Raw genomic sequence first — 19,986 nt, forward strand, 5'->3', positions numbered from 1 at the left:
CCATATGTTGAAACGTGATTACAGTTTCTGCAGCTTGAAATTGTTTATAGCCAATTCTGTCAGTACTCAATGTAAATCTGACAGTTTCAACATTCAGAGCTTGCTAACTTAAAATGTTTTGCGGGGCATCTGGGTGGCTCAGTTAAGTGTCTGACTCTTTGGCTCAGGTCATGATCTCAGTTTGTGGGATTGAGCTGACAGGCGAAGCCTGCTTGGGATTCTTTCCCCACCCCCTCTGCCCCTTCCCTACTCATGCACACACTTTCATGCGCGCTCTCTCTCCCAAAATAAATAAATACACTTTTCAAAAATGTTTTGCTCATATAGATGATCTAAGGTAACTTAAGGACATAAATATAAAACCAAGCACATAAGTTAGTTGCAAAATGAAAAAAAAAAATTATCACAAATTGGTGGCAGCAATAGGCTATACATCCTCATACACATATCTACAAAGTAAAATTTCAAATAGTTTTAATTTCAGAAGTGTCTAATAGTTACAGAAGTAGTGTTACACAGCATATTTTATTTGTATCAGGTATATGAAATCAATTAATAGATTTTGATTTTTGTCACAGTTAAATAATTTTGACGTAGAGTGACAAAAATTAGGAAGTCATTCCTTAAAATGTTATTAACATTAACCCCCAAAGAAATGTAGACTTTCATAAAACATATTTAAAGTATAATCCCTCTGAAAGGGTGGGAGGCAAATCATATATCCAGGCATGTGGCCCCTTGGAAAAATATCTGGTATTCTTGAGCTTTTTTTTTTTTTTTTAATTTAGAGAGAGCACGCGCAAGTTAGGGAGAGGGACAATGGGAGAGAGAGACAGAATCTCAGGCACACTCCACACTCAGTGTGGAGCCCAATGTGGGGCTCGATCCCACGACCCTGGGGTCATGACCTGAGCCAAAATCAAGAGTTGAGCGCTCAACTGACTTAGCCACCCAGGTGCCCCTCTTGAGCATATTTTTACTCTCCTTATAATTATCAATATACTCTGACCAGTGATTGATGTATTTGAATCCCTCAAAATATAAAACTTCAACTCACATTATAAACAAGGTTAAGATAATCTACAGACTAGGATAAAACATTTGTAACATATTTAATATATAAAGTATTCAAATCTGGAATCTATAAAGAACACCAACAAATAGATAAGAAAAAAGATAACTCAGTAAAAAAAAAATGAGAAAAGACAATTCATAGAAGAGAAAGTACAGATAGCCAATAAACTCTTTTTAAAATATTCTCAATGTTCCTAGCAATCAGAGGCATGCTTATTAAGGAGAAAACATTTTTTACTGATGAGTTTGATAACATTAAGTGTCTGTGAGACCAAAGGAACCAGGGCTCATCCACACTGCTGGTGGGTATAATGTGAAATGGGCACTCAGAAAGACAGTTTGGTGGTCAGTATCCACTGCAGTGTAAGAGGTACAGACTTTATATTCCAGTAGTTTCTCTTATCACAGCATCCCCCCAAAAAATAATTCATACATTGCATAGTAAGGTAAATGCAAGAGTGATCATTTCTGCATTGTTGTTATAGTAGAAAACGGAAAATAACTTAAATACCCAATAATAACTAGGAAATAGCTAAATAAAGTTTGTTATATTCATACTGTGCTGCAGTTAGATGAACCAAATCTATGTGTACTGATACGAAGATCTAAGACCCGTTAAGGCAAAAGACAGGTTGATAAAAGAGTGCATTAACTATGTTCTAAAGCACACACCAAAACAGTGTTTTCTATGGGGACACATATAAAAGTATATACAAGGTGGTATGGAAAGATACACAAATACATGAGTACATATAGTTGCCTAGGAAGAGGTTTGGAAGGGGCACCCTAAATCAGCTTTTTTGGAGAGGGGGCAGGTACCAGGGGTAAATGGACTGTGGAAGGATTATAGGGGACTTTAGCCTTAGCTGTATTGTGCCCTTTTACAAAGAGAGCGTACATGTGTATTTTATTTCAATAATTATGTTTGAAATACAGTATTAATATGCCAAACAACAACAAAAGAAGTATATTCATGCATGTATTCTTTTTTCTAGAAGCCTATTAGTAACGGTCTACCCCCAACACCTAAAGTGCATGTAAGTATAAATATCAAATAAGTTGTTTTCAGGCTAAATACAATGACCAATAATTGCTTGACTGTGTACCTTTGGTTAGATTTTTTAGCTTTTTGAAAGAATCTCCATTTAGTATTGAAAAAATCTATAAGATTGCTAATTTAAATATAGATTGTTACATTTTAAAGCCCCTTTATTCCAGAATTTGTTACTATCTTCTATGCAGACATTTTTGAAGAAATGTAGAAAAGGCACATGGATATAATAGGAAGTACAGAATCTAAATAGGACACATTTTTTTCTAGCATTTTCAATGATCAAAAACAGTTTAGAACTAGAAGGAGCATTAAAAGACCATCTGACCCAAACTAGTTTGCCCACGAGTAAAACTGAGACCCCAAAATATTCACAAGATCACAGAACTACCCCCCCAGCTCCAACCAGAGCTGGAATAGACGTTAGATACAGCCCTATGTTACAGTCTGTTGTGGTTTTGTTGTTTGATTTTTTTCATTAGACCATGCTGTTTTAGGATTAAAATTATATTAGTTCAGTGTAATTGTGTCAGTATAGGGAGAACTATATTTTTGCTGCTGCAACTCTTTAATCTGAAACATAGTGTGACACTAATTTAGGTGTCCACAGAGTTTCTAGTTTGTAACCTGCCAACTCTACTTTTTAGCCTTTTAGTTTCTTATTTCTTAATTTTTAGCCTTTTTTCTCGACTTTTTAAATTAATATGAAGATCTAAATATTTATGCCTTATCTTATAAAAGTTTTGAGAGTGAAGGGCTCCCAGGTCTGGCAGAGACATTCGGGTTGTCCTGTTTGGATACAGTAGAAAACTCTCCGGTCAGATGTACAGCTGATGGGGAGGAGCCTCTAACTGGAAAGGCAGGTGGGACTGACCGTACAGACTGGCTTACACTCGGAGTTGGTTTGATTGTTCGGCACCGCATTGTGTCATTTGGATTTTTAGGGGTTAGGCCACACCTCCACATGTGAATTTTAGCAGCTGTCTTAAAGCATAATTACCAGAATGAGTTAAATGATACACTTTCTGCCCTACACCAAAAAACATGTTTATAGGTCTTCTGCGAGGTTGTTGTTATTTGGTGCTAAAATCTTAAAGATATTGTTTGGTAGGTTTCTGTGAGCAGAAGGAAATCTTAGGATTTATTATTTTGATTCTTTTTTATGTTGATATTTCTAATCCATTATCATCAGCTACAGGGGTGTGTGTCTGTCTCTGGGTATTGTCTCCATATTTGTGAAGAAAACACTCCAACTATATGATGCACAGTGCTCTTCTTTTCATCAGATATTTGTGTACTTTCCCCCCAAGTTGTTGCTAATAAAAGTGATTAAATGAGTAAGCTTTCTTGTATTTATTTATTCTAACATGAACAATAATTTGAAAATTAACATTTTATTCTTTCAAGATTAAAAAAAAAGTTCAAATGAATGATACTGTGTTTCCTTATAAGGTATTTATTATATGAAAGACTTGTAAATGGGTTTAATAAATATTAACATAAAAAAATAAAGATTTTTATTGAATCCATCCAGAGAAAATAATCACATTGCTCAGTTTTTCTTAAAAAATGGGTCTGTATGTTTTAAAGTACATATATGAATTTGAAACCAGCCATACCTCTTTCATGTTGAAGTATTAAATTCAATGATTAATAACATTGTATTATTAAGATTATTTAACATTTTTCACTAATGACATTTCAATGATTCAATAAATAAGAAAATTTTCACCTTTGTAGCAGTTATAATTTCCTTCTTAGCAGGGAATATCGTATTACTTGGTTATTCTTTGTTTTTCCAGATGGGTGCATGTTTTTCAAAGGTTTTTAATGGATGTCCCTTGAAAATTCACTGTGCAACATCATGGATAAACCCAGATACAAGAGGTAGTACTATATGTTATTTGTTGTTGTTGTTGTTTTTTAATGTTTATTTTTGAGAGAGAGACAGCATGAGTGGGGAAGGGGCATAGAGAGGAGGACACAGAATCTGAAGCAGACTCCCGGCTCTAAGCTGTCAGCACAGAGCCCGACATGGGGCTCAAACTCATGGACTGTGAGACCGTGACTTGAGCCGAAGTCGGACATTTTACCAACTGAGCCACCCAGGCAGCCCCTTTCTAGTTGTTTTTTAAACTGAGCTCATGGAAGTATTCAGTTTTCTTCCTGCTCTGAATGTCTTTCTGAAAAATATTTTGTTATAATTCAAAAAAAAATTTTAGGCTATGTTTCTCTAGCTTATTAGCAGTGCTTGAGGTGACCCATGACACTAAAATTTCACTGTGTTGTCCCCATGTTAATATAGCAAAACCATGTACTCTATGCCACCCTAATATTCTCCACAAAAGTTTTTTCCACTGCTGCACACTCACTGTCTTTGTGTTTTAGACACAACTGTTGTTAAGGAGTTTAGCTACCCAGGGTCCAGGGTGTGGTGACCACGTTAGAGGATCTCTCCACCTTAAAGGAGATCATAATAAGAATTGTTGCCATTAGTCACTGACTAAAGACTATCTGCATTCTCCCACTATATATCTGTGTATAAGGTATGCATAAGCGCGCACACACACACACACACACACACACACACACACACACACACACATCTTCTTACTAAATCTTTTAGAAATCCAAGGTGGGAACTTTTATTTCACAGGTAGGGAAAGTGACATGCAGAAAGGTTCATCACCAGTCGGTAGGAGGGCTGCAGTTCAAACCTGGTTAGGTTGTATTCTTGGACCACAAAGCTTATGTCTTCAATCTGCCATTACTAATCCTAAATATTGGGCAGTATAACAATGCTCTTGGCCTTCTAAGTTCTTAGCATGCTTCAGTTTAGTCTGGAGAACTTCCTGACTTGTTTTATATTGTCAAAAGCAGATCAGACAGGACCATAGCTAAACTAACATCTTCTAGAAGATACTGAGTACCTTAGCCAGGTATCTAAGTTTTAGTTTTTTAAATAGGCAGTAGCCAGATCCCGGTTTTTGATGTGATTTCTTACAGCAGTAGCCCATCTGCAAAAATATTTTGAATCTCTATCAGTTCTTTATTTACATTCTGTACATCAACTATACTCTTAAAAGAATTTTTTTTTAACTTTTTTTTTTTTTAATGTTTGTTAATTTTTGAAGGAGAAAGAGACAGAGTGTGAGCGGGGGAGAGGCAGAGAGAGAGGGAGACACAGAATCTGAAAGGGGCTCCAGGCCGTGAGTTGACCACACGGAGCCCGACGTGGGGCTTGAACTCAAGAACCACGAGACCATGACCTGAGCTGAAGTTGGTTGATTAACCAACTGAGGCACCCAGGCTTCTCTTAAAAGAATTGTAGAAAATGAGCTATGGATTCTCTGCCAGTCCTCAGCACCCTCTGATGAGTGAGGAACCCTAGCATTCCAGTCTTCAAAACCTCTTTTACATAAAAGTTTTCCTCAGTGCTTTGAGGCTGGTATTTATATATAACTCAGTTCATTAAGGCAGAGTTTTTAGCCACTTAATTTGTATTAGAATATATTTAATGCTTAGAGGTGCCTGGGTGGCTCAGTTGGGTAAGTCTCTGACTTTGTCTCAGGTCATGGTCTCGCGGTTCATGAGTTTGAGCCCCGCATCAGGCTCTGTGCTGACAGCTCAGAGCCTGGAGCCTGCTTCGGATTCTGTGTCTCCCTCTCTCTCTGCCCCCCTCACTTGCTCTCTCTCTCTCTCAAAAATAAACATTAAATATATATATATATATATATATATATATATATATATATATATATATATATATATGTATGTATGTATCTATAGCTTGTCAATCACAGTAATTCCTTTTTCAGGTTATAGTACATATGTACATAATTTTAAACTATACAAATCCATTTTGAAAATATTTTTTTTTATCAAAACCGGTGAATTACTTTTGTCATTTCAGATCAGTACTTGATATTTGGTGCTGAAGAAGGAATTTATACTTTGAATCTTAATGAACTTCATGAAACATCGATGGAACAGGTACATTATTTTGTATTTTCCTTTTTTAAAGTCGTACGCACACACTAGGTGAGAAATAAGTTTCAGTTCTGTGATTTTCTGCCTCTTTATTTTTTTATCCATAAAAGCTTCATCAAGTATGTTGTGTTTATCTGGTACTGAGGACGTATTGGCAGGACTAGTCCTTACCCTTCAAGGACCTCATGGGTGTAATAGAGGCGTGGCAGTAGCTGTAGCACTCAGGTTAGGTGTCACGCTAGGAGTGAGCACACGCCACTAGCACCTCCTGTGGGGAAGTGAGAAGAGACCGTAAATGGCAATGAGCGGATGAGCGGAACGTTCCCAGACAGAGAGAGGGTAAATGTAAGTGTGAAGGTGTGAAGTGGTGCAGCGGAGTGGCCAGGGTGGGGAACCCTGAGCAGACAGTCTGACTCGAGTGTAGAATGAGTGCAGAATGGTAACAGGAAGTGGGGGGGGGGGGGGGGGGGGGGGGGAGAGGCAGCTGCCAAACCCCAGAGCTTTGTTCGTGAACTGATCCGTGTAGAACGGTTTGCAGCATGGTGGCAGATGACGCTAGAGATTTTGGTCAAAGGGCAAGGAAATGTTGAGTTGGGGCAGAAAGGAAAAAGTGTGTTTGGAATTGCGTGGGGATGTTTCTTTATTGTCACAGTGACTGGGGGAAGCTTTGGATGTTTAGTACCCAGAGGCCGGCAATGCTAAACAACCTACAGAAATGATCATGATGACATCAGTAGCTAATGCCTGTATAAAGCTTACTATGCACCAGATACTGTTTTTAAATGCTTTACATAGAGTAACTAATCTTCACAACTCTCAGAGATAGATACCATTATGAGTTGCATGTCAGATGAGAAATCCGAGGCACAGAAAGGATTAGTAACTTTTCAGAGATCTTACAGTGCTTAAGTGAATGAACTGGGATATGAACCCAGGCCAGATGGCTCCAGAGTTCATGTACTTAACTACTTGACCACACTGCCTCTCCCACTTGTATTCCTCCCATAGAGAAACACTAGATCTAGGGAAACAAGAAAGACCTAGAATTGGCAAATTGAATGACCAGTTCAACACGGACATATAATAGAAGCATTTTACTTACTATCTTTTATAAACTTTGCACTTTTTTTTTTTTATCAGCTATTCCCCCGAAGGTGTACATGGTTATATGTGATGAACAATTGCTTACTGTCAATATCTGGTAAGTCTTTTAGTTTTTATTTTTATTTTTTTAAGTTTATTTATTTTGAGAGAGAGAGAGCGAGCGAGCTGGGGAGGGGCAGAGAGAGAGAGAGAATCTGAAGCAAGCTCTGTGCTTTTAGTGCAGAGCCCGACGTGGGGTTCAGACTCACAAATGCTGAGATCGTGACCTGAGCCGAAACCAAGAGTCAGACCCTTAACCAACTGAGCCACCAGGAGCCCCTAGTTTTTTGATACCTAACACTTGTTCCTATTTATGTTATTAGCTTTTATATCGTGTTTATTTATTTATTATATTTTTTTTTACAGGTAAAGCTTCTCAGCTTTATTCCCATAATTTACCAGGGCTTTTTGATTATGCAAGACAGATGCAAAAGTTACCTGTTGCTATTCCAGCACACAAACTCCCTGACCGAATACTGCCAAGGTAACTGTGCACTTATGTCTCATCCTTAGAGATTACATGTTAATTAATTCTAAATAATAGTTACACTGCAGAAATTGAAAAAGCACTTAGTTTGCGTTAGTAGAAATCATGTGTAATGAAAAACTTGTGAGAGGTAATAGATTTTCACAAGAACTGAGAGGCACCTCTAGAAGTTTAAAACTAATTACTGTTTAGTATTTCATACAACATTAAAACTGATTTTTCTCTATAATTTGCTAGTAATTTTTCTTCCTATCCAGTGCTTTGGACATATTTGTGTTAATTTGAATAACATGAATTTGTCTCAAAGCACAGTTTCTAAACTTAGAAAGTCAAAATGATTTATTAAATCAAGGTTTTTACATTAGGAGATAATTACTTAGGAATTGAGGGGTTTTGCTTTTCTGCTTTCAGGGATTTTTCATTATGTTCTCTCCTCCTTTGCTTATTATATTGTACTTCATTTATTGACCGAAAGGTCTTCTGAGTCTGCTATAAATTTTATGTTACAGAAACATTATACTCTAGCCATTCTTCCTTTACCGTATCAGTTGTAAAGCAACTAATGTACACCGTTAGCTCTCAAGTACCTTGAAAAGCTGTTCTCAATGCTGAGTTTACAGCTAAAATGTGCCCCTTTGTGCAAAAGACTTTTTCAAAATTAATCTTTTTGATGAAAATCATTTAAAAGTTATACTGCATGCTTTTCTGTCTTAAAATAGATTACATTGAGTTTAATTGGACCTTTTCATGATGACTCAGAGTTGCACCTATGAACTTGACTTATTATACTTCTACTGTAATGTCTACAGTTGGGGTTAAGGGCAAGAACTACCCCAAGAATGGGGCCAGGGGGCTTCTTCACATAGAGTTTATCTGCCCCTCTTTTCCTCTCAGCTGCCACTTGGTGCTATTGATTTTCTGTCTTCTTACAGCACATCTCCTCTAGCCTTCTGACTTGATAATCCTAAATTCTCTGGGCATGGAAACTGGCCCCAAGCTCTAAAATATACAAGAGTGCCCCCCCCCCCCCCAGGAATGTAAAGCACATAAACTTTAATACATTCACTTTTTTATATCATTTTGTCAGAATAGAGACTTTTGTAGTTTATTTATAGCTGTGTTCAATTCTTCAAATTTTACTGAATATACAAGATGTGCGGAAAGTTTCCTAGTATGTAGCTAAAACAAAATTGAATAACGTGTTACCTCTTCCTTTAAGGAATTTCCATAGAGGAAGATGTTACCTCTAAGAGTGCTTTACCTCGAGGCTTTTATTTCATGTAATTTTGTTATAGTCAGTCTTTAGTGTTGGTAGCACTCACCAATGTGTCCTTTCCACTTTCTTCAATTTTGTTATCGTAAAATCTACTTTTTTTTTTAATGTTTATTTATTTTTGAGAGAGAGACAGAGTGGGAGCAGGGAGGGATAGAGAGAGGGAGACACAGAATCCAAAGCAGGCTTCAGGCTCTGAACTGTCAGCACAGAGCCCGACGTAGGGCTCAAACTCACGAACCATGAGATCATGACCTGAGCCGAAGTCAGATGCTTAACAGACTGAGCCACCCAGGCGCCCCTAGAATCTACTCTTAATTCTCTCATTTACTGGCAAGAAATCTGAAAACCTTTTTTGCACAATAAAATTTTATGTTCTTCTGCCGTAAAGTGAGCACAAATTAAACTTCCTTTGGGAAGTTTATAATGTTCTGTGGTTCTCATTATAAATATAGGTACTCATTGTATTGTATGGTAAAGCTTCAGTTAAGCATAATTTTTAGAATCCAGGTAGACTTCAATTTAAATCCTACATTGTTCACTCACTAGGTTCAGGACCTAGAATAAATTGTACAACTTCTCAGGGTATTCATCTGTAAAATGGAACCAGTATACCTATCTTGCAGATTGTTTTAAAAATTATAAATTATGTATGAAAAGTATCCACCATGGTTTCTGGCACATATTAGGCTCTTAAGAAATAGTCGTGTTATCATTATTGTTAGTCATGGCAAATTGAATTGTGTCTGTAATGTACCCTAAAATATCTTACATTAAGTACATTGAGAATGTTGGTTCACAGGATTCTAGTTAATTGGGTGCTGTAAATAAATTTTTTTGCCTTGTAAAATCATAACTAAAATTAAGGTAAGTCTATATGTAGATCACTGTAGAAAATTATGAGTTTTTATAACATTTCAGTGTGCTGCTCAGAGCTCAGTTTTGAACCATTTCATTATCGTTAACTTCTAAGCTATACTTAGTAGTTGATTTTGTCTTGACGGTGTAGCATTCTTTATAATCTTTCAAAACCTTGCAGTCAATTAATCCTCCTGGGTTTGACAGATTTAGTAACTTAACCTCTAAGTTAACGTTGGGGGCCAAAGGACAAGTTCACAAGTGTGGACGAGGAACATTAAGTTGGTTGCAGTGGAAATCTATCAAAAGCTTGATTGAGATTTTTTTTAACTGTACTTTGCACTTTGGTTCAAGCAGTTTACTTAATTTAAGGATATGTGGAATTTTTGTTTTATTTTAAACTGTATGAAATTCCAATGCCTATGAAAGGGGTATTTTTGTAATTATTAATGTAATTTATGAATTGGAATGTAAAATTCTCCCCAGTATGAACTTAGTCAAGAGGAACAATAGGGGCTTTAACCCAAAATTTGAATCAAGATATTCTAGATTGTCACTTTAGTCATTTAGTCCCTCAGTATCTGACTAATTTCTGTGTCACTGTTTAGGTACCATAGTATCAACAAAATTCTAATTCACACGGATAAAGTACTTACAAATGATAACAGATTTTAACAACTTACCTTGCAAACTCAGAATACTCTTTAAAGTGATCCAGAATCATAAAAGAGAAGTAGATTTGTTTTCAAAATTGAATCACTATGAATGTTGCAGTTAGGCTAAGACACTAGAGTAGAGTTCTTCCTGAATTGCTAACTGTGTGATCTTGAGGAAATTACTAAATCTAACCCTCAGATTTCTTTCTTCTTTTTTCTTTTCTTTTCTCTTCTTTTCTTTTCTTTTCTTTTCTTTTTTTTCTCTTCTCTTCTCTTCTCTTCTCTTCTCTTCTCTTCTCTTCTCTTCTTTTCTTTTTTAGAGAGACAGAACACACAAGCGGTGGGTGGGGAGGCGGGAGAAAATCTTCTAAGTGGGCTCCGTGCTGAGCACACCCCCTAACCTTCAGATTTCTATACTGTGACCTATCTCACGGCATTATCAGAGGGACTGACAGAACATGTGAAATTCATGGTAAACAATAAGATCTCGGTAAATGTTAGCAATAGTTACTATAGATTTTTATAAATACCGGCATATAAAACATATTAAAAGCTAAAATTACAATACCTCAGCATTATATGACTGATTATTACTCAGCTGCCAGTTGTACAGTGATAGGAACATACATCAAGATTATTCTGAGCTTGGGGTGCCTGGGTGGTTCAGTTGGTTAAGCATCCAAATTGATTTCTGCTCGGGTCATGATCTCACGGTTTGTGAGATTGAGCCCCACATCAGGCTCCGTGCTAACAACGCAGAGGCTCCTTGGGATTCTCTCTCTCCCTCTTCGTCTGCCCTTCTCTCTCAAAACAAGTAAAAATAAACATTCAAAAAAAAATAAGATTATTCTGAGCTTGTTTGGAATGGCATTGCGCATCACATACATGCTCTACAGTTCTGTTACCAGCAAAGGGCAACTCTGTTTTGCTTTTTTAAAAAGATGTGCAGAGCAATGACCTCTAATATGTGGCGTGTTTACACATGTAAAAGAAGTTTGTGTGTACAGAAATGGAGAAGTATAATTTGAGGCTAGCAAAACCTGGTACGTTAGCAGTCTGTTATATTAATTTTCATTATAAAGCCATTTGAGTTCATGGGTACTTTTTTTAATTGTAGTTTAAAAAACAAATGGATTTTTACATATTAAGTTTGAATCACCTGTTTGCAGAACCCGTAAAGGACCTTAACAGAAAATCTATATCTCACTCTTCCTGAGCAGAGAAATAAAAATGTCTTTAAAAAGTTCTTATAAATTGTTTTAGTGATAAGACAATGTTTTACATAGCTTAAATTTATTATATGTGCTAAAAAATATCTTTCCCCCAGTTTATGGCATATCTTTTTACTTTTTTAGTGTTATCTTTTGGTAAACCAAAGTTGTTAATATATTCAAATTCATTCAACAAATTGCCACCTGTAGTTTGAAGTGGTAGGGATCCCTAAGTAAAAAAAGTATCAGTTACGTTTATTAATATTGGGGTGCCTGGGTGGCTCAGTTGGTTATGTGTCCGACTTCAGCTCAGGTCATGATCTCGTGATTAGTGAACTCAAGCCCTGCATTGGGCTGCTTCAGGTGAAGCTGCCGTCACCACAGACCCAGCTTTGGATCCTCTGTCCCCCTCTCTCTCTGTCCTTCCCCGGCTCACACTCTTTCTCTCTCAATAAATAAACATTAAAAACAGAAGTTTATTAATATTTTCCTGTATAGTTTGTTTCTTTTTGTATTTTTTAAGGAAATCCCATGGTTCTATTCTTCTAAATCTAAATATTCTATAGTCTTGTTTTTCATACTTTAATAAATCTTTAATCTATTTGGAATTGATTGGAAGAGGGATGAGAAACAGATCAAATATATTATTTTTAATAGATTACCTATTATGTCAGCACCAGTTTTTATTCTCCATTAATCTGTAATGATACCATTATCATATACTAACTTTACCTACATGTATTATATATTCATTTTCATTTACATTTAGGAAATTTGCTGTATCAGCAAAAATCCCTGAAACCAAGTGGTGTCAGAAATGTTGTGTTGGTAAGTAAACTGTTCCATAGCACATAGCTCTCCTGCTTTGCGGAGCGAATGAGAAAACACTGTGAGGCTTATTTTTAAATCTAGTATGAAACAGTACTTCTCCAGGGTATTCTGCCAGTGATAGTTTATTTTTACCCCTTGAGTAAAACAAATGTCTTGGCCATCCAGTCTCCGTGTAGACTAACCCTATAATATAGTACCTTGTACATAACAGTTGTTTTGCAAATTATTTATTGACTGGATAAATGGAGAAAGTAGGATGACTTTATTATGGCACTTTATCACACCCTGTTCTCCAAGGGGCCTGTTACTTGTCATTCACATGCTGCTTGGTAATGGCTTATGAGACTGCATTTATTCATTCAGCATATATTTTCATGCCTTTAATGTGTGAAACCTTATGCCTGTGGTGTGAAGGTTCTAGTCTCTGTTCACACACACGACCCCGAATCCCTCCCCACCCCCATAACAACCAGCTGTTTTATTTGCATCAAGCAAAACCAAAAAAATCTTTTCCCTTAAAATCTCTTCCCTTCAGAAACTCTGAGGCTTTGTTTTATTATTTGTAAACCTGTATTTTGAGATTTCATTAACGTCTTCATGCTGTTGGCAACCAAAGCATTACTACCTCTGAACATTACTACCAAAAGCATCCTTAATCACCTGTCCCGAAGTGTGCTGTAGCCTATCAGTTTGGCAACTTCCCCCCAAATCTTCTTAGGACCCTTCCTTTAGGGTCCTGCTGCCTCACCTAATCTCCCTGCTCCCATGAGATGCAAAGTCTTTCTTCCCACCCCAGACCCCAAAACAACCACCGGTTTCGTTTGTGCATTAGACAGAAATCCTGCAAGTGATGAAGGAGTTTCCTGCTGTTACCTGAAAGTTTTTTCACCCTGTAGTCTAATTAAGAAATTGACCTAGCAGCCAGCTTTTGTTTGTTCTCAGAGCTTGCGACTACTATCATAAGGATTTTGTATCATAAGAGGACTTACATACACTTTTTTGCCTTGACAGTGCGAAATCCTTACACAGGCCATAAGTACCTATGTGGGGCGCTTCAGACTAGCATTGTTCTATTAGAATGGGTTGAACCAATGCAGAAATTTATGTTAATTAAGGTAAGCACGAAAAGCAATCTAAGTCATTCTTAGTATAAAAGCTTATAAATGAAATCAATTTTCCTGTTCCTGATTTTTTCCTTAAAAAAACCCAACAACATGTTTTCCCATTAATTCTCAAGTTAATGTCATGATTTTGGATTATGTGGCAGGGTGGTGAAAGTCTGCGTGTGTGTGTTAATCTCCTGCCTGGGTATTACATCTCCACTTCCAGTGTCAGTCACGAAAAATAGTGAGACCTGAGAGTCCCCTGTCGGGCCACATCTTGTGCACTTTCTCCGTCAGATCGTAAGGAAATGAGTTGGCCTGATACAAGTTTCAGAAGAGACTAGAGGGATGGTTCAGGGAAGTGACAGTAGGAGCTGGAAACAGGGTCTCACATACACAGTCGGATATCCAGAACCGGAGGTGTTGAAAAGCAGTGAAATGCTGTTCCAGTGTACCCTCTGGTTGACCGGCTCCATCACAGCAGGAGAATTACCTGCAGGTTGGCGTTTGGCCCAAGAGGACAAGGGGTAACCATGCTGAGAAGGAAGTTCTTGATCTGAGTTACATGCCTGCCTGCTGATTTTGATTTGCCCAGGCTTTCCCATGAATGGTTTTTTGGTGACTGAGTTTCTCTAGAATCTGTAATCAATGAACATTCTTTAAAATATCTAATACTACTCAGCAATAACTTTAAATTGGAGGAAAAACTAACTCAAAATGTGTGAAGTACAGGTTCACTCACACCAAGGGACTGCCAAAGGAATTTTTTAAAGCTGTTTCCTTTGCTATTTTATGTAAATTAAGTAGTCTTAGTTTTTGAGCATTTGAGATCTCCGTAGAAACTGGGGTCAGGAGGGGCGCCTGGGTGGCTCAGTCGGTTAAGCATCCGACTTCGGCTCAGGTCATGATCTCACTGTTCGCAAGTTCAGGCCCCACGTTGACCTCTATGCTGACATCTCAGACCCTGGAGCCTGCTTCGGATTCTGTGTCTCCCTCTGTCTTTCTGCCCAACCTTGCTCACATGCTCACTGTTTCTCTCTCTCTCTCAAAAATAAACATTAAAAAATTTGAAAAAAAAGGAAATTGGGATCAGAATATAATTGGAGTGGATTCTTCGTAAATTTTATAATACAGCATAATAAAAGCTTCCTTTTATTTAAATTTTATAAGTGACTGAGGAATCTATTTTTAATTTCGTATCACTATTTGTTAACCTCAAAATTAACTAGGGCTAAAGAAATGAAAAAATAGTTTCAAGAATTTTGGATCCATTGAGGTGGTATTGCCACAAATCACTGAAACAAAAATTCTTTAAACCAGAAGCTGCAGGGGAAAAATAAATAGCCTTAAGAACTGTCTAAAGCAGAGCTTCTGAATCAGCCCATTTATGGCAAAAATTGCTATGTCCTCAGCTCCTCTTTTTTCTTGCCCATTTCACAAAAATACACCTTATCATAAATGGAGGAGTAAAGTGTACATGGTTTGATTTTTCAGCAGCCCTCCCCTTCCCTGCCCCTTCCTTTCCCCTTTTAGGTCTATTTTAGGTACATCTTCCCTATTCCTTTCATTCTTAACCTCTGGTAGAATGAAAAATAGTTTCATCATATCAGTGTTCATATCATCAGTTAATAATCTGATTAAACCATAGGATGAATGAATTTTTTGTGTAATTTGATATGTTATACCACTTACCCTAATACACAACAAAGACTCTTCTCTGTTAAAGGAATTTTAGGTATGAAGAGCATGCAGGAGAGAATGTATAAGACATGGGAAGCTTAAAAATTACCCGTCCACATTTTCTCTCTTCCAAGTGGATAGTCCCAAGGAGCCTGGCCCTGGCTAATGAGGCCTGTTGCCAGAGTTCAAAGATACTAGACTTACAGTATAGTCTCCCTCAAGACTTCACGCCCTTCCCACTTTCCCCTTAAACTCCCTGAGCTCTCTGTAGGCTCTTACTCTCCTCCCTGAATCTTAACCCAGCTCTCCTTCCCCTGCCTCTCTGCTCCAAGACCCTGTGGATATTTTGTTTCTGTATTTGACATTGTTGTGGTTAGTATTTATGATGTTGCTTTTCTACACTCTTACAAGATGTGCTCAAAAACACTTTTATCCTTTATCCTCCTCTTCATGACATTTTTGACAGTTTTTGATTTATTAGACTACATTTTCATCATAAAAGTTGTAAGTTAAAGACCTTCCCAGCAAACAATTACGTACTTACTACCAACCAGGCACAGTGCTGTTTAAGGAGACAGAAATGAGTAAGATATGGCCACTGCCCTCAAGGACCATCACCAACAGCAACTGGATGTAAAGCTTTTAGACGGGAGTCCTCTTCTGTTAATGACTTAACACGTGATTATTAGAAACTAAATAGAAATATTCAGAATCTCTTGGTTTTCTTATTTGCTCACACACACACACACACACACACACACACACACACACACAAAGAAGCACTATTTTTTACTGTACTGCCCTTAACACATTTCAAAGAGAATTATTTTAAATGTTTTACCTTATTAAAAATATGACAGATTTAGGGGCGTCTGGGTGGCTCAGTCAGTTAAGCATCCGACTTCGGCTCAGGTCATGATCTCGCAGTCTGTGAGTTTGAGCCCCGTGTTGGGCTCTGTGCTGACAGCTCAGAACCTGGAACCTGTTTCGGATTCTGTGTCTCCCTCTCTCTCTGACCCTCCCCCGTTCATGCTGTCTCTCCCTGTCTCAAAAATAATAAATAAACGTTAAAAATATATATATATATGACAGATTTTATCCAAAGCCTCTCCCCAGGTAAGGGGAAAGCTTCTAAAGAGAAGGGTTTGGGGAGTGTTGATGAAGAAGTGTCTGTACCCATGGGATGGAGGCACTCTGGCAGTCACAGGGAAGGAAGGAATACGGGAACAACAGTTGCACATAGAGCTTCACCTTCTAGCCACAAGGACCACATTGTGTTTTCTAACACGTGTGTGTGTGTATTTTCTGACACTTTTAAGAATAATAGTTATGGTGGACCTGTTTCACCTGTTTTTCTCCAGAATTTATTTTCTTCAGAATTTACATGTTGCCAGATTAAAAAATAAATCAAATTCAGTAGCTTTGTTAAATACTACCAATACTAACCTTGGGGGAAATTAAATGAAATTACAGCCCATTCATGAGAACAACAAAATCTAAAACATACTAAGAGTAGACTTACTACCATATGGATAAGACCCATATTTTTTGAAAAACAACCTTTTCTGTTGTGAGGAATATCATCTGCACCTCTGAACTCCCCATGGCACCCCATCCACTAGGAGTCAGCTCCCTTATTTTCCATTTTCACTGTATAAACGTACACCCCTAAGCCCCTAAAATTAGAATTAATTTTACCTGATTCTTCCCCAATATGTAAGTGGAGTCATAAAGTATGTATTCGTTTGTGTCTGGCTTTGGTGCAGCATCAGATTTGTGTAGTTGTTGGATATGGTTCTAGTTTGTTCATTTTCATTGCTCTGTGACTTCCCATTGTGCGAATAGGCCGTAACTTTATCTAGCTATTGTTGATGGGTATTTGAGTTACTTCCAGTTTTTTGTTATTTGAACAATATTGCTGTGAACATGTTTGCATCATGTCTCCTGTGCCTGTGTGTGCTCGTATTCTCTAGAAAGGATAAGAGTATTGCAGGGCCCTGACACTCACAGATAATGTAGTCAGCCAGCATGGCCTGCTTATGCTCCCATCACTTGGTGAGCACTCGTCTGCTCCTCCTGTTAATACTTGTTACTGTCACTTGTTTCATTTTAGTCAGGGGGATATGGATCTTATCTCGTGGTTTAATTTCCTGATTACTGAGGATGTTAATGTTCTCCATCTATTTTCCCAAACTTACAAAATACGAATTTATTTAGTCTCTTGGTTGCAATGTAAGAATACTTTTGAAATTATGTAAAAGTAAAATTGGTTGCATCATAAGTGAGTTAATGAATAGCATCACCTGCGCCAAGAAGCTAAATTTCTCTTATTTATGGGGTTTTTTTTACTGTCCACACTTATAAGAGGAGTGTTTCTTGCTAATTAGCATTTCTGTGCTCTCATCCATGTTTGCTCAGTTGGATAAGAAAGCAGGGAAATATAACTGAAGCAGCATCCAATGGGGAGACAGGAGACTTTGCAACAAAGTCTGGGGGACCCTGGGCCAGTCCCCAGGTTTCTGGATCTCAGTTACCACCTGGGTTGGACAGGTGATTTATAAGTTCCCTTCTAGCCCTAATGTCTTAAAATTGTGTGATTTTTAACTTAACAACATTTTACAGTGTTAAACCTCAAATCAAATACTTTATAATTTGTGTTTTTCTACATACCCAGAGTTTCTGTGACAAGAAGCAGTCCTAATAGTAGAGAGTTATTTTCCATGTGTTTGTAGAAGTAAAAATTCTTAGTGCTCTCGTGACACTATTTGGCTTCCGTTTTCCTTTGTTTAATGTCCTTTTGTTTCTGTGTCTAGCACATAGATTTTCCTATACCTTGTCCGCTTCGAGTGTTCGAAATGCTGGTAGTTCCCGAACAGGAGTACCCTCTCGTCTGTGTTGGCGTCAGCAGAGGGAGAGACTTCAACCAGGTGGTTCGATTTGAAACCGTCAACCCAAATTCTACCTCTTCGTGGTTTACAGAGTCAGGTTTGTGACTTTTACTGAGTTATTAAGGCCAATACATATCAGTGGTTCCCAAACATGAGTATGGATCAGAATCCCCCGGAGGCCTGCTGGCCCCCACTGCCAGAGTTCATCTGGTGGATCTGGAGCAAGGCCTGAGAAGTTGCTCTTCTGTGTGCTCCCGGCCGATGCCGGTGACGCTGACACAGGCACCGCCCTGTCAACTGCACATACACAGGCCTCAGGCTGAGGAAAGGTGATCTAAATAAAAGCAAAAACTGCACTGAGTCTATTTTCCATCATATTCTGGTAATTGAGACACAGGTACTATGCAGTCACTTTAATGAATTTTTTAATGATTCATAACTAAGATATAAATATAGCTAAACAAAAATATTTGAGGGTGCTTGAAAATCATTCTTTTGTACAATTTGTTTTCTTAAATTTTGATCTGCGTTGCCCAGTGGCGTAGCAGATCCTTTCTTCATACTAGTATCTTGGGAAATATTATTTCCAATTAATTATCTTTTTACAGAAATTTGATTATAGTTTGAAACCTCCAATCTTGTTGGTGTAGTCAGTACATATCAGTAAAACTTGTGTTTCGTGGTAAATAAATCTGATTCAACTTTTTACACTTTAAAAAAAGTGACCTGAATGGTCTTTTTTTTCCTGATTTTTAAAGCACTGTGTTTATTATGGAGCTCCTTTTGCTTTTTTTCCCCTTTAAAAATAACACTGCACAATGTTTTGCTGTAAAATAGACAGTGGCCATTTAAGAAGGCAATTTCATTATTTTTTTTAATGTTTTATTTATTTTTGAGAGACAGAGAGAGAGAGAGAGAGCACGCGCATGAGTGGGGGAGGGGAGGAGAGGGGAGGAGGAGGAGGCAGAGAGAGGAGACAGAGTCTGAAGCAGGCTCCAGGCTCTGAGCCGTCAGCACAGAGCCAGACGTGGGGCTCGAACTCATGAACCATGAGATCATGACCTGAGCCAAAGTCAGATGCTTAACCAGCTGAGGCACCCAGGCACCCCAAGAAGGCAATTTTTAAAGGTCTTGCAGAGGCCTTTTGTCAGGGTCTTTGGGTTCTTAGGGAAATATTAAGAAGACAATTGGCCGATAAATATTGAATAGTCAGGAGTTTGTTGGAAGCCTAAAAGAGTGTTCACAAAAGGAAAAAACTTAGAGTTGTGGGTCTTTGACACTGAAAAAAAATCATCGCAAACACATTCACAAAAACCTAGAGACAATTACATGACTTCCTGAAGCCCAGGAAACTTGAGACAGCTTTCCTTTAAGGACACATTGTTGAAGGAAAACATGGCTGGCCCTTGACAACGTGATGTGGCTTCCTTGGCTCCCTAGAATTCTCTGTTCTGCATTCTCTCTTAGACACCTATCTACCCTTTCAGACAGCGGGTGCACTCCTGCTTTCCTGAACTCTTCCTCCCTGCTTAATAGGAAGGCATTATTGGGTGATTGATATTTTATTGTTAGTGGATTTCAGTTAATACCTTATTTCTCCCAAGCATTTTAATTTTAAATCCTTTTCTACTAATTGTTGAATGAAGGGCCTGATTTCTGCACAGAAGAATTTTGTACAGCTGTGTGGGTACCTTCATTCTAAGGAGCTTCTGATTTCATTCTCTTACTGTAATGAAATCAC

At 37.8% G+C, this 19,986-nt stretch overlaps 1 protein-coding gene across 4 annotated transcripts in view; it reads left to right on the forward strand.

The window, feature by feature from the left end:
* Positions 1-19,986, forward strand: part of MAP4K3 (mitogen-activated protein kinase kinase kinase kinase 3) — a 204,452-nt gene that overhangs the window by 172,306 nt on the left and 12,160 nt on the right. For all 4 annotated transcript variants that reach the window (XR_008418038.1, XM_019446682.2, XM_019446692.2 and 1 more), the window contains 8 exons: positions 2,070-2,111; positions 3,928-4,012; positions 6,039-6,118; positions 7,256-7,316; positions 7,625-7,742; positions 12,513-12,571; positions 13,586-13,689; positions 18,171-18,342. Coding sequence is in view for 3 of the 4 variants with exons in the window: in XM_019446682.2 (XP_019302227.1) it covers positions 2,070-2,111; positions 3,928-4,012; positions 6,039-6,118; positions 7,256-7,316; positions 7,625-7,742; positions 12,513-12,571; positions 13,586-13,689; positions 18,171-18,342 (721 nt within the window). In the remaining variant the exon portion in view is untranslated. The remainder of the gene's footprint in view (positions 1-2,069; positions 2,112-3,927; positions 4,013-6,038; positions 6,119-7,255; positions 7,317-7,624; positions 7,743-12,512; positions 12,572-13,585; positions 13,690-18,170; positions 18,343-19,986) is intronic.

The sequence above is a fragment of the Panthera pardus genome, unplaced genomic scaffold (genome assembly GCF_024362965.1).
Source record: "Panthera pardus isolate Hobbes unplaced genomic scaffold, ASM2436296v1 HiC_scaffold_26, whole genome shotgun sequence".
Classification (NCBI taxonomy): Eukaryota; Metazoa; Chordata; class Mammalia; order Carnivora; family Felidae; genus Panthera; species Panthera pardus.